This window comes from Schistocerca serialis, chromosome 9 (genome assembly GCF_023864345.2).
Source record: "Schistocerca serialis cubense isolate TAMUIC-IGC-003099 chromosome 9, iqSchSeri2.2, whole genome shotgun sequence".
Lineage (NCBI taxonomy): Eukaryota > Metazoa > Arthropoda > Insecta > Orthoptera > Acrididae > Schistocerca > Schistocerca serialis.
Window position 1 is genome coordinate 269988626 of NC_064646.1, and position 16096 is coordinate 270004721.

At 43.8% G+C, this 16096-nt stretch overlaps 1 protein-coding gene across 1 annotated transcript in view; it reads left to right on the forward strand.

Moving 5' to 3' along the window:
• The window catches only part of LOC126419534 (uncharacterized), a 373659-nt gene that overhangs the window by 231000 nt on the left and 126563 nt on the right, over nucleotides 1-16096 (forward strand). The window contains exon 4 of the mRNA XM_050086723.1: nucleotides 17-267. Within this exon, the coding sequence (XP_049942680.1) occupies nucleotides 17-267 (251 nt within the window). The remainder of the gene's footprint in view (nucleotides 1-16; nucleotides 268-16096) is intronic.

A 16096-nucleotide genomic window follows, 5' to 3' on the forward strand; every position in this document is an offset into this window, starting at 1 on the left:
GTGTGTGTGGGTGCAGGTATCGTGCTGTGCGGCAGAAGCGAGGCGCGCCGGCCGGAGGACCGCTCGCTGGCGGTGTACGGGGCACGCAGCGGACGCAGCGACACCGTCTGGCAGATGGAGCTGAAGGACGGCCTGTGGACGGCCTACGTCTGCTGCTGCGACTCCACCGACCGCAGCGACGAGGGGCACCCGCGCCGCCACCGCGGCCAGGACCCCAGGGAGTTCCCGCGCGCCGCCCTGCCCGGCGACGACGACAACAACACTCAGGTATGGCAGACCACAGGATGCATCGGCAAGTCGATGGGATATTCGGTTATAAAGACGCAGTCTACACAAAACAGTCTGAGAGGAAGTGGGGTGTCCAAAACAACGTGGAAAGATGAACATTAAATAGTTCAGATCAGATCGTATGACAGGCATTAGGTGAGGAAAATGTACTGATCTTCTTGGATTTAAGTAGAGCTAGTACCAACTGAGGACCTGTTGAGGGCAGAGGTATCGACACGGACAAAATACACGTGATGACTTAACAGAACCTGTGCCAATACAACCGCGTCCTTGTGATATTCGACTGTGAATCTTGTTAAAGTTCTTCAGCTTTACAGATTAATCACTAGAATTCACACAGCCAATAACTGAGTTCAGTTTTAAAGCGATGTTTTTGTTTAATTCGTTCGGCTACCAGTTCACTTTTCAAATTCCTCCGCGCTGCGGATGAGCGACACTTGGAAGCGTAGTTGCGACGCAGTCACTTCCCGATAAAAATGTTAATTCTGTATTAGTAGAAGATCGATGAGAATATGGGAACAGTGGAGATACTCAGTGGCGGTAATGTGAAATCCTCGCTGCTCACGTGGGACATCACTTTGAAACGTCCCCTTAGAAATTTTTTTTGAATTACTGTGCTGGTAATCCCCTTACGTTATTTGCTTTTGAAACAGCTGAGCAAAACTGAACGTACTCAGACATTACTCTCTTTACTTATTCCGATCAACACTAAACTGACACACAATATTTTTAGCGCAACGCAATCTGACTTTTAATAATCCCTACAAAAGAATGGCCCTGACTAACAGTAACCTATACCTTTCATGAATCACTTACCTCACAAAAATCTTCGTTACTCAAACTACTGCAATACAGCAAGCGCCAATACTGCCAGCTAAATAAAAGATTCTAACTACTGAAGTCACTAACTACTGATAGGCATAGTTAGCAAATGAAAGATTTTGATAAAGAACAAACAATGTATTTACCTTAATAGTGTTCAAAAGTCATAATATATATATATATATATATATATATATATATATATATATATATATATATATATCAGCTGATGACATCCAGTCTTACAAATTTACTGTCTCTGATGGACACACGTCCAGATCATCCGCTCTCAAAATTCCGCCATCTCTCTCCCCACATCCACCATTGCTGGCGGCTCACCTCCAACTGCGCAACGCTACGCGCTGTTAACAGCCAAGTGCCCAACACTACAATAGGAAATTTCAACAATGCAAACCAACCACAGCCTTCACACAGCACAGTCAGTGATTTTCATATAGAGTGCTACGTGGCATTACCAACATAAAAACCTAAACAGCCTACTTACAACTTTTACGTCACAGCGACAGAACGACCAGTTCACTAGGTAGTTTGGGTAACACCTACTTAGGCTTTCACGTTGTAATATTTCGGAACCTCTTTACTTAGGGCTGTAAATATTTACATTTTCCAGAACCCTCTCGTGGCATCACCGGAATTCACTAAGGACGGTACCCTGAGACCAGCTTTGTCACGTGTTTGGCGATTTTTGACGTACCTTATAGTAAAAACGTGCTCAAAGGAAAGAATTTCACACCCTCGACTGGGGATGTGTCCACATTTTGTTCGTCTAACGTAAATTACCTCTCTGTACATCGACATTATTATCCGAATTAATGTTGAAGGACAACATACTTTTTATTACATAGCTCACTCTCTGTAAAAGTTTGTGAAGTGTTGACTGTAGATGACGTTTATACAGTAGTTGGTTCATTATTCACTAAAGCATTATGTTATTCAAAATATAAAAGAATGCTATCCGAATATAAGGACTGCGTTTGTGAAACTAAGTGAATGAAGAACAAGTCAAGAAATTAAGTGAGATTATACCAAGAACTGAACGTGATAGACCTCTCTATCACGTTCAAGCATAATCTCACTTAATTTCTTGGCTAGTCATTCATTCACTTAATTTCACAAACGCATTCCTTGAGATAGTCATGAACTGCGACAGATAGATGTGCTCAGCGGTGCCTCACACAGAGAGCTTCCCAGATGCCCCTGAGAGCTGCAACAAGAATCGCTCTTCGGCAGACTTCATCAAAGTTTAGTTTTTTTCAAGGTCATTGACTTTATTTATGACAATAAAGAGTTAAAGCACCAACAACATTCACACTTTCACACACACCGCCACCTTTACACCATACATAAATCACCTCTGACTTATCAACCTTACGATGATTGTAAGTCGAAGCAACAAGAGACATACTAGAACTAAAGTAAGTTATACCAATATCCATATTAGACACCTCACTAATCTGAAGAATACGGTAGCTAATAACGTCACGTGCATTGAAACTTTCCAGACTACCGATGCTTACGATAGTACCACAACGAACAATAGCCAAGGTAATCCAACTGCAGCCATGTGAAACAGCTTCATTATTCGCAAAAGTAAAGTTCACTCCTACTCCTACAAAAATAGAAGGACCATCGAAAACATTTTGGGCCCCTGCGGCTTAACAATTGTTTTTTTATAATGTCTACTCCTCCATCAACAGTAGCGCGTGAGTATCCACCCGTCCTTTAACGCCACGTGTCGTGAGTCGTTCAGTGCAGTTGCCTGTGCAGTAGCCCGATCCCCTTGAAACTGCGTGGCGTAATGCAAGTAACCCTCTTGTATTAAATGGGCACGAAATTTCCTTCCTCACTATAATCTCACTGTCGACCTGAACCGTACTACTAACCAACTTAATAAACATGTTGTTCTTGTTGTGGTCTTCAGTCCTGAGACTGGTTTGATGCAGCTCTCCATGCTACTCTATCCTGTGCAAGCTTCTTCATCTCCCAGTACCTACTGCAACCTACATCCTTCTGAATCTGCTTAGTGTATTCATCTCTTGGTCTCCCTCTACGATTTTTACCCTCCACGCTGCCCTCCAATGCTAAATTTGTGATCCCTTGATGCCTCAAAACATGTCCTACCAACCGATCCCTTCTTCTAGTCAAGTTGTGCCACAAACTCCTCTTCTCCCCAATTCTGTTCAATACCTCCTCATTAGTTACGTGATCTACCCACCTTATCTTCAGCATTCTGCTGTAGCACCACATTTCGAAAGCTTCTATTCTTTTCTTGTCCAGACTGGTTATCGTCCATGTTTCACTTCCATACATGGCTACACTCCATACAAATACTTTCAGAAACGACTTCCTGACACTTAAATCTATACTCGATGTTAACAAATTTCTCTTCTTCAGAAACGATTTCCTTGCCATTGCCAGTCTACATTTTATATCCTCTCTACTTCGACCATCATCAGTTATTTTACTCCCTAAATAGCAAAACTCCTTTACTACTTTAAGTGTCTCATTTCCTAATCTAATCCCCTCAGCATCACCCGATTTAATTTGACTACATTCCATTATCCTCGTTTTGCTTTTGTTGATGTTCGTCTTATATCCTCCTTTCAAGACACTGACCATTCCGTTCAACTGCTCTTCCAAGTCCTTTGCTGTCTCTGACAGAATTACAATGTCATCGGCGAACCTCAAAGTTTTTACTTCTTCTCCATGAATTTTAATACCTACTCCGAATTTTTCTTTTGTTTCCTTTACTGCTTGCTCAATATACAGATTGAATAACATCGGGGAGAGGCTACAACCCTGTCTCACTCCTTTCCCAACCACTGCTTCCGTTTCATGCCCCTCGACTCTTATAACTGCCATCTGGTTTCTGTACAAATTGTAAATAGCCTTTCGCTCCCTGTATTTTACCCCGCCACCTTCAGAATTTGAAAGAGAGTATTCCAGTTAACGTTGTCAAAAGCTTTCTTTAATTCTACAAATGCTAGAAACGTAGGTTTGCCTTTTCTTAATCTTTCTTCTAAGATAAGTCGTAAGGTTAGTATTGCCTCACGTGTTCCAACATTTCTACTGAATCCAAACTGATCTTCCCCGAGGTCCGCTTCTACCAGTTTTTCCATTCGTCTGTAAAGAATTCGTGTTAGTATTTTGGAGCTGTGACTTATTAAACTGATAGTTCGGTAATTTTCACATCTGTCAACACCTGCTTTCTTTGGGATTGGAATTATTATATTCTTCTTGAAGTCTGTGGGTATTTCGCCTGTCTCATACATCTTGCTCACCAGATGGTAGAGTTTTGTCATGACTGGCTCTCCCAAGGCCATCAGTAGTTCTAATGGAATGTTGTCTACTCCCGGGGCCTTGTTTCGACTCAGGTCTTTCAGTGCTCTGTCAAACTCTTCACGCAGTATCTTATCTCCCATTTCATCTTCATCTACATCCTCTTCCATTTCCATAATATTGTCCTCAAGTACATCGCCCTTGTATAAACCCTCTATATACTCCTTCCACCTTTCTGCCTTCCCTTCTTTGCTTAGAACTGGGTTGCCATCTGAGCTCTTGATATTCATACAAGTGGTTCTCTTCTATCCAAAGGTCTCTTTAATTTTCCTGTAGGCAATATCTATCTTACCCCTAGTGAGACAAGCCTCTACATCCTTACATTTGTCCTCTAGCCATCCCTGCTTAGCCATTTTGCACTTCCTGTCGATCTCATTTTTGAGACGTTTGTATTCCTTTTTGCCTGCTTCATTTACTGCATTTTTATATTTTCTCCTTTCATCAATTAAATTCAATATTTCTTCTGTTACCCAAGGATTTCTATTAGCCCTCGTCTTTTTACCTACTTGATCCTCTGCTGCCTTCACTACTTCATCCCTCAGAGCTACCCATTCTTCTTCTACTGTATTTCTTTCCCCCATTCCTGTCAATTGTTCCCTTATGCTCTCCCTGAAACTCTCTAGAACCTCTGGTTCTTTCAGTTTATCCAGGTCCCATCTCCTTAAATTCCCGCCTTTTTGCAGTTTCTTCAGTTTCAATCTGCAGTTCATAACCAATAGATTGTGGTCAGAATCCACATCTGCCCCTGGAAATGTCCTACAATTTAAAACCTGGTTCCTAAATCTCTGTCTTACCATTATGTAATCTATCTGATACCTTTTAGTATCTCCAGGATTCTTCCAGGTATACAACCTTCTTTCATGATTCTTGAACCAAGTGTTAGCTATGATTAAGTTATGCTCTGTGCAAAATTCTACCAGGCGGCTTCCTCTTTCATTTCTTCCCCCCAATCCATATTCACCTACTATGTTTCCTCCTCTCCCTTTTCCTATTGACGAATTCCAGTCACCCATGACTATTAAATTTTCGTCTCCCTTCACTACCTGAATAATTTCTTTTCTCTCGTCATACATTTCATCAATTTCTTCATCACCTGCAGAGCTAGTTGGCATATAAACTTGTACTACTGTAGTAGGCATGGGCTTAGTGTCTATCTGGGCCACAATAATGCGTTCACTATGCTGTTTGTAGTAGCTAACCCACACTCCTATTTTTTTTATTCATTATTAAACCTACTCCTGCATTACCCCTATTTGATTTTGTATTTATAACCCTGTAATCACCTGACCAAAAGTCTTGTTCCTCCTCTCACCGAACTTCACTAATTCCCACTATATCTAACTTTAACCTATCCATTTCCCTTTTTAAATTTTCTAACCTACCTGCCCGATTAAGGGATCTGACATTCCACGCTCCGATCCGTAGAATGCCAGTTTTCTTCCTCCTGATAACGACGTCCTCTTGAGTAGTCCCCGCCCGGAGATCCGAATGGGGGACTATTTTACCTCGGGAATATTTTACCCAAGAGGACGCCATCATCATTTAATCATACAGTAAAGCTGCATGTCCTCGGGAAAAATTACGGCTGTAGTTTCCCCTTGCTTTCAGCCGTTCGCAGTGCCAGCACAGCAAGGCCGTTTTGGTTAATGTTACAAGGCCAGATCAGTCAATCATCCAGACTGTTGCCCCTGCAACTACTGAAAAGGCTGCTGCCCCTTTTCAGGAACCACATGTTTGTCTGGCCTCTCAACAGATACCCCTCCATTGTGGTTGCACCTACGGTACGGCCATCTGTATCGCTGAGGCACACAAGCCTCCCCACCAACGGCAAGGTCCATGGTTCATGGACCTAACATAAAACAGGACTACTCAAGCCATTTTTCAACTTTAACATCTGTACTTTAGAGAGCAACTGGTTCAGTTAAAAGTTGGATATACCACTATATATTCCCATATAAAGAAATTTTATTAAACGTATGTCAGAAATTGTAAAATAAAACATGTTGGCTTTGGTTACCCCATGATGTGGACTTACAAGGGCCAATAGTTAGATATCAATGTTTGGCTCACGGTAACTGTGATTAGGAAACTGAAGTTTGGTTCAAATGATCTGGGATTAGGGTTCAAAAATGGTTCAAATGGCTCTGAGCACTATGGGACTCAACTACTGAGGTCATTAGTCCCCTAGAACTTAGAACTAGTTAAACCTAACTAACCTAAGGACATCACAAACATCCATGCCAGAGGCAGGATTCGAACCTGCGACCGTAGCGGTCTAACGGTTCCAGACTGCAGTGCCTTTAACCGCAAGGCCACTTCGGCCGGCTTTGGGATTAGGGTAACACAGTTCATACGCTGTGCTAAACTCAACATATCACCCCTAATAGCTATAGTTATCAGTCTGCAGAAGAATCAAATACCGATGTAAAGTTGTTCAGTGCACTGCACTTAGACATAAATAGAAATATCTGTACTTACACCCATCACCGCCTGTATAATGTACACATTTCCAATCTTTGTTCAATAAAATCCTGCTCATTGTGTGACCACGGGCTGCGTCTTAAGACTACCAACAATTCGGCTGCTCTCCCAGGCGGTCTCCATCAAGATAACGGCTAGTGACTGCAAGTACATAAAGCTACAAAACCTTTGAAAGTGGGTTTCTCCTTCTTCCCCTACCAGTCCTCCTGTTCTTTAGCAGATAACTGGTGTTCGTACTTCGCAACCATTAATCAATATTTCACAGCCACTATTAAACAAGGAGATTTATAGCTTCAAGACTTTCGTATCTGCTGCAGTTTCGGCGAATAGCGCCTCGTGGTGGCCCCTTACCTTCCCTGCCAGTAGGGAGCTGGTAATTTGGGTTTATGGAGCACCTGCAGATCGCGTGCTATGCGGTCGGAATCCGCCACGTGAGCGCCGTATATCATCGGGCCGGGCGGATCCTCGCGTGCCGCAGAAATTGCCTCGTCGCTATCCCAGCTCCCACGGCCCGCACCTCACGTCCTTGCCGAGGCTATCGACAGCACTTGTGATGCTTCTATCGCAGTGCAGTTTCCAGATGCGTGTACGGTGTTAACTAGGCAGCCGTAATACGGTGGGCAGTTCGTAATTATCTCTTTCCAGCATGGATATCACAGGTTAGTGATATTTCCCACTGTCCGTGTGGTATGCAGGGCGCATCTACGTGCAAACATACACTGTTCAGCCAGAACATTATGGCCAGCGATCTACTGTCGATAGGCGACAGCAGCGCCACACGGCGAGGAATGACTGCTAAAGTGCGCGTCATATATCTTGGCGGCCGAGTTTAGGTTCGTTCTGCTCATCTGACGTCACAAAACACAGTCAGCCAATGAACAGAGAACGACGTTGCCACATCTCGACTGCAGTGCAGAGCATGGACGAGTGTCTTCAGTTTTAGAAACGTTCAGTCATAAATAAAGTAATAGAACAAAAGCAATGTCTTGATAGCAGACTTTCTTTTATAGAAAGTTTGGAAAAAGCATTCTTTATACCAATTGCTTCATATTCTATTAATTAAACCAAACAAGCAATAAGACTCCTAATTCAGGCGATAGCAAGGAAAGGTGTTTGTTTCAATCTCAAGAACTGCTTTTTCGCAATAAACAACAGCGGTAATTGTTTATTTCCTATCGTACTTCGACGAAGCATGAGTAATTCATAGTCATACCAGCAGTGTTTTTAAGTAGTTGCGTGAGGTGTTAGAGTCCTTATGGAGTTACATTAACCAATGAGGTGAGACAGCAGAACGGTTAAGGTGTTGGGCTGCCAAGTGAAAGGTTATGAGTTCAAACCTTGTGTGATGCTTAATATTTTCTTTATTTAAAAACAATATTGGAGTGGCTTACTTCACGAATTTTATTTGTTTGAACGAAATTTCTAGTGCTTTGCCTCTTCATTAACTTTTTCGCTGCTGCAGACACGTGCTCCCCGCATTCCGCGCTGTGCGCGATTTTGTCATCACTGCACTTCTCGCCTGTGCAGACACATGGTGTTCCCACTGCTTTGACACACTTATCATTCGATTTCCAAAAACTATTTGGCCAAAAAATTTGATTTTTACACGTCTTCTTGCCTGATACCTTCCCCCCATAAATGACTTAATTTTGTTTTGATGTGCAGCATTAAATGTTGTAAACCATTGCACGAAATTTTGAAGAGTTTGCAGAGGTAAAAGTCCATAGCGTATACTTTCCGTATGGTCGATTTTAGTTGCCACAATGTTGAGAATGAAATGTGGACAAGATACCTAAATTTCATATAATATTTACTGTTTAACAATATCTCATTTAAGTACCACATAGGTGTCGTATGTAATATTGAGAAATATTCCGTCTTTCGCGACTGTAATAAAAGTTTTATATACACACGGCGCGTTTGGCTTTATTTTAAAGCACTTCCATCGGTGAAAGGTATGGCACATACACAATGGTATTCATGTTCTATTTCTTGTTTTTGTTCCACAGTCGCAGTTTTACCAATGGTATTGAAATATATCCCTCTTCTGCAACTGTAATAAGCGACTTATTTAGACCAGACGCGTTTCTCTCTTTTGAAGCATCATGTATTTTGTGTCCTCCATTGCCAAGTCACCTTTCGTAGTTTTGTGCTGCGGTAGCACAATATTCAACGTTTGTGTTGGTTCATCAGTGTTTTAGCAAATAAATGCTGTTTGTATGTGCCACACACAAAATTATATTTGACATAGCTCTGAGCACTTCACTGACAGACGGTATATTCAAGTCCTAATGTTTCTGTAAGTCCACAGTTTTGTTTAATGTATTTTGTCTACTTCCTTTTGATTGATTCAAGTGCTTTAAAATAAAGCCAAACGTGCCCAGTGTAAGTAAAACTTTTGTTACAGTCGCGAAAGGTGGAATATTTCTCAATATTACATACGACACTTATGTGGTACTTAAATTAAATGAAATATATAGGTATCTTGTCCACATTTCATTCTCAACATTGTCGCAAGTAAAATCGACCATCCGGAAAGTATACTCTATGGACTTTTACCTCTGCAAACTCTTCAAAATTTCGTGCAATGGTTTACTATATTTAATGCTGCATAATAACTGCGTTGAACATCGAAACAACATTAAGTCACTTATGGGGGGAAGGTATCAGTCAAGAAGATAGGTAAAAATCTAATTTTTGAGCCAAATAGTTTTTGTGGAATCGAATGACAAAAGAGTATCAAAGCAGTCGGAACACAATGTGTCTGCACAGGCGAGCAGTGCAGTGACAAAATCGCTCACAGCGCGGAATGCAGGGAGCACGTCTTTGTAGCAGCGAAAGGGTTAATGCGGCCGTGGTGGCTTTACTTCACGAACTGCGCGCTCCCCCCTAAACGTAAGCTTGCGAACTATGCTGTACTATGGCGCTGCTTCTATTGGCGCGTGCGTTGTGTGCAACTGGCAACGCAGCAATCTCCCGCGTCTAGGCGGGCATGCGCGAGCCGCCAAGATAAAAGAATTGAACTATAGTGAGACACAGGAATATTCTATGTGCTAGCAGCGATCGTGCTGTCCGTGTGTAGAATGGGGAAGGCGCGCGATCTATCCGAATTTGACGGAGGGCAGATCGTAATGACTCGGACTTTCGGCACGTTCATTTTGGAAACTGCATGATTTGTCGGGTGTTGGAGGAGTGCTGTGGTGTGTGTCTTCAACATGTGGTGAAACTAAAGTGAAACCCCGTTCAGACGTCGTGAGGATCGGCAGCCACCCCTGATGACATGTGACCCACATTGTAGGTTGGCCAAATTGGTAAACCAGGAGAGGCAGTGAACTGTGGTGGAACCAACAACAGTCTTTAATGCTGGACAGAGTTGGAATATGTCTGAAAACACAGTGCACCGAACATTCCTAACGATGGGCCTCCGAAGCCGACACTGATGCAGGTGCTAATGTTAACACCACTACATCGACAACTACGACTGAAATGGGCACTTGACATCAGCCCTGTACGTTGGCGCAGTGTCAGAGAGTGGTCTGATAAATTCATCATGGCAATGGGAGGGCGCTAATCCGGCGTTACCGGGGAAGAGGTCCATGACGTCTCTACGACGGGACCGAGATAACCTAGCGGCGGTTCGATTGTTCTATGGGGGACATTCACGTGGGTGTCCAAGGGGCCCAGTGGAGCTCGTCCAAGCACCATGACAGCGAAGGAGTATTGTACATAAGTTGCAGACAACGTAACCCCTTCGTTACGTTCATGTTTCCCAATGACGGTGGCATTTTTCAACAAGATAATACACCACGTCACAAGACCAGGTGTGCGATCGAATGGTTCGAGGAACACAGTGGCGAGTTGCAACTGATGTTCTGGCCCCCTAACACGCCAGATATGAACGCTATCGAACACACCTGAGGTGTGATTAAATGTGGCATCAGAGCTCGTCGGCCCCCTCCCCGGAATGTACGGGAATTGGGTGACTTGTGTGCGCAGACGTGGTTACGACTCCCTCTAGCGATCTACCAAGGCCCCATTGCCTCCATGCCATGAAGCGTAGCCTCTGTTATGCGTGCCAGAGGTGGACAAAAAATGGCTCTGAGCACTATGGGACTTAACATTTGAGGTCATCTGTCCCCTAGAACTTAGATCTACTTAAACCTAACTAACCTAGAGACATCACACACATCCATGCCCGAGGCAGGGTTCGAACCTGCGACCGTAGCGGTCGCGCGGTTCCAGACTGAAGCGTCTAGAACCGCTCGGCCACAGTGGCCAGCTGCTAGAGGTGGACATACCAACTATTAGGTAGGAGGTTGTAATGGAAATGGTTCAAATGGCTCTGAGCACCATAGGACTTAAAATCGGAGGTCATCAATCCCCTAGACTTATAACTACTTAAACCTAACTAACCTACGGACATCACACACATCCATGACCGACGCAGGATTCGAACCTGCGACCGTAGCAACAGCGCGGTTCCGGACTGAAGCGCCTAGAACCGGTCGGCCACAAAGGCCGGCCATAATGTTCTGGATTATTAGTGTATCTGATCCGTACTTCAAATGACTAATGCTCCATTCAACAGTCGATCATAATCTCGCTACGTACAGCGTTGTTTGTGAATAATCTTTCTCCGTGAAGGAAGCGTGCAAATGAAGTGAATTTCCTGTGAATGCTATGGGAGCTACTAAAGTTACAGGTAGAGGTCGACGTTTCGGAGTTGTAGGGGTCACTAGAAATAGAACGCTGGCTATAATTACTTTATCGTACAGCCGTTTCTGTTAGAGTCATAATCCTCAGCAAAGTGTTTAGGGAGTCAAGCTCCCATCGTCTGGCTGTCCGTGTTAACCCAACATAAACATGTACTGAAAAAGCGCACAAATTCAAAGAATAAAAAAATTTTAATTTGGACATGAAGTCTTCGTCTTGCTTTTAAAACAGTAACACCTGATTCTCTGTTCCGCTTATCCATTTTAGCTGCTCATCCAGCAAAGCGTTCCATTCCTAAAGCGGTAAACACAAGTCACAACAGCTGAAAGTCCGATCAGCTGCCTCTCCGAGCACAGGCTACCATTAAACATGTATACGACTCCATCAGACTCCACTGAGCCATCAGCTGTTTCGTAGTATTACAAATATATAACAAGGTACATCAAGAGACAACATAACAATGATTATCTATCGAAAACTGCTCACATATAATGTCATAACGTTAAAATAGTACGCCCCCAGCAGCTGAGTGGTCAGCGCGACATGTTTTGTGTTCTCGTATTATGACGTTCTTAGATAATACAAATCTCCTTCATCATAACCAACATGGATTCCGCAAACAGAGATCATGTGAAACTCAGCTCGCCCTATTTGCCCAAGAAATTCACAGTGCCGTAGACACTGGCGAGCAGATTGATGCCGTATTCCTGGACTTCAGGAAGGCATTTGATACGGTTCCGCACTTACGTTTAGTGAAAAAAATACGAGCTTACGGAATATCGGACCAGGTTTGTGATTGGATTCAGGATTTCCTAGAAAAAAGAACACAACATGTCATTCTTAACGGTTCAAAATCTGCAGATGTAGAGGTAATTTCGGGAGTACCGCAGGGAAGCGTGATAGGACCTTTATTGTTTACAATATACATAAATGACTTAGTTGACAACATCGGTAGCTCCGTGAGGCTATTTGCAGATGACACGGTTGTCTACAAGAAAGTAGCAACATCAGAAGACTCGTACGTACTCCAGGAGGACCTGCAGAGGATTAATGCATGGTGCGAAAGCTGGCAGCTTTCCCTAAACGTAGATAAATGTAATATAATGCGCATACATAGGGGCAGAAATCCATTCCAGTACGATTATGCCATAGGTGGTAAATCATTGGAAGCGGTAACGACCGTAAAATACTTAGGAGTTACTATCCGGAGCGATCTGAAGTGGAATGATCACATAAAACAAATAGTGGGAAAAGCAGGCGCCAGGTTGAGATTCATAGGAAGAATTCTAAGAAAATGTGACTCATCGACGAAAGAAGTAGCTTACAAAACGCTTGTTCGTCCGATTCTTGAGTATTGCTCATCAGTATGGGACCCTTACCAGGTTGGATTAATAGAAGAGATAGACATGATCCAGCGAAAAGCAGCGCGATTCGTCATGGGGACATTTAGTCAGCGCGAGAGCGTTACGGAGATGCTGAACAAGCTCCAGTGGCGGACACTTCAAGAAAGGCGTTACGCAATACGGAGAGGTTTATTATCGAAATTACGAGAGAGCACATTCCGGGAAGAGATGGGCAACATATTACTACCGCCCACATATATCTCGCGTAATGATCACAACGAAAAGATCCGAGAAATTAGAGCAAATACGGAGACTTACAAGCAGTCGTTCTTTCCACGCACAATTCGTGAATGGAACAGGGAAGGGGGGATCAGATAGTGGTACAATAAGTACCCTCCGCCACACACCGTAAGGTGGCTCGCGGAGTATAGATGTAGATGTAGATGTAGAATGTTAACCCTAAGGGCCCGGGTTCGATTCCCGGCTGGGGCGGAGATTTTCTCCGCTGAGGGACTGGGTGTTGTGTTGTTCTAATCATCATCATTTCACGCCCATCGACGCGCAAGTCGCCAAAGTGGCGTCAAATCGAAAGACTTGCACCCGGCAAACGGTCTACCCGACAGTTGGCCCTAGCCACACGACATGTACATGTTTTACGTTAAAAAAAAAATAGATCCAAGAAAATCATAGAAGAAAGCTTTATCACTCTCGTCCGTTTGTAAAGTAAGTAAATTTTCGAGCCAACCTCAGAGAATTCCTGTTTGAAGCTGTTCGAGTACATCAAGCTTTCTCCCTTTCTTCTCTATCTGCATCACCTCTAATACCTCTTCTATGCCATTTAGGGGGTGACTAGTCACACGGTGCAGTCATATTAATGGGATCACCCCTATGTTCTAAGTCAAGCTGCAATGAGGATTCACTGTGGAGGGCAATAAAGCGTGCCGGAGGGGGCGGAAAACGGCGGAGTCGTCGTCGTAATGCGGAAACGGAGCGATTTAAGGGCATGGTCATTTGATTTTGAGCAAAGGAGGAAGGATTTCCGAAACGGCTTAGTTTGTAAACTGTACCGCTCTGGTTAAAGTATACCGTGCATGGCAAAATGGCGCTATCCAAAACCGGCGTCGGAGAACTGTGGTGCACCACTGGCCATAGGTGTTGGTGCTAAACGAGGGCTGTGGAGATGTGTATAGGCGAACAAACGTGCAAATGCTAAATGACAGCTCAGATGAAAACAGTAGCTACCAATAGAATCTCTTCAACGACCGTTCGGCGAACGTTGCTGCGTATGTCCCTGCGCAACAGGCATCTGTTTCGTGTAATCGTGCTGACTGTTGTTCATCGGCAGCGAAAGCTGGAATTTGCATGGTACTGAGTGGCGACGGATGGTAATTTCAGACGAATCACTTCTTATCCTCCATCGGCGTGTAACGTCTTAAAGCAAAGCACTGTTGAACTATCGTCGGCAGGGTCTAGGGCAGAATAGGGGACGTTATGGCTGGGAGGGGGGGGGGGCGGGCGGGGAATGGTTTTCGTGGCATTCCCTGGGTGATCTCGTCATTATGGAAGACACAAGGGGTCAACACAAGTATGCGTCTATCGTTCGGGACCACTTCCGCCTCTACATGCAGTTTGGTTTTTCTCGACACGATGACATCCACCAGCGGGAAATGCGACGTGTCACACAGCCTGCAGTACACGTGCGTGGTTCGCAGAGCACCAGGATCAGTTTGCCGTACTCCCTTGGCTACGAATCAGTTCGAAACGCAATCGAGAATGTGTTAGGCCACCCCGATGGGCTGTTCGGACCATGGATCCCCAAGCGAGAAACCTAGCGCACCTGGCCACAGTGTTGGAGTCAGCGTGGCTCCACATTTCTGTCGGCACCTTCCAGAACTCCACTGACTCTCTTCCTTCACGTCTAGCAGCGGTACGCACTGCAAAAGGTGCTTATTCTGCGCTTCAGTGTGGAACCGTGTGACCGCTACGGTCGCAGGTTCGAATCCTGCCTCGGGCATGGATGTGTGTGATGTCCTTAGGTTAGTTAGGTTTAAGTAGTTCTAAGTTATAGGGGACTGATGACCTCAGGTGTTAAGTCCCATAATGCTCAGAGCCATTTGAACCATTTTGCTTATTGTGGCCTTTGACAGGTAGACATTACTGTGACGGGAGAGTGTAATTGTTTTCAAACACTGATCTACCGAACTTCACGTGCGAATGACTTTGTTTTTATTTTGTGACTTTACTGCTTGTATATATAGGTCTAGCACAGAGAAGCAAACATTAGTGGTTTTACGCTGAAGTAATTATAACAACTACCTTCACAACGTTACTTACGATCCTTAAAATGGACAATATCAGAACGGAACGCTGGGTTCATAAGGGGGAACAAATTTTCTGTCTTCTTCCGGAAGGAAGCAGGATTAGTGTTTAAATTTGCATCGACGTCGAGGTTATTGAAGACAACCTAGAAATGAAGGATTAGGGTGGCAAAAGAGTGGAGAAGGAAACTGCCCTTTCAAACGAACTAAGTCATTAACCAATTTAGAGAACCAATGGATGGCGCAATGGCGAATTTAACTAACGACTGGTCCAGTTTCCTAGGAACTGAACCACATTGTTTGGTTTCGTAGAACGAACTGTGCTAAGATTCAGATGAACTGACCTGCGGAAACCACGAGAAACAAAATTATTGTGACTGGACCCGAATTTTGGCGCCATTCCACACCAATACGAGTCTTTTGGTCAATAGGTTGGTCAATTAGGTCACTAATCACTGCGATATCCCTGAAGCAAAGTATCGAAACAAGATATCTAACTTCACAACCGTTTTGAATTAACAGTCACATCAAATTATTCGGCACGACTGAAATTTCTCCCTCACTTTCAAAATATAATGCGACTTATTTCTGTATTACTATTTTTCAGACAGTGAAACCTCTTTCTCGCCACATCCCAAGCACTGGGCGTTGTAGGAGCAGTCCGTTATCTGTACAAGCTGTAATAAACCTTTCTGCTCCCGTGTTTTTTCCCAGATAGCTTCACAATTTGAAGGGTGAATACCAGTCAAGATAGTTATAGAATGTAGAATG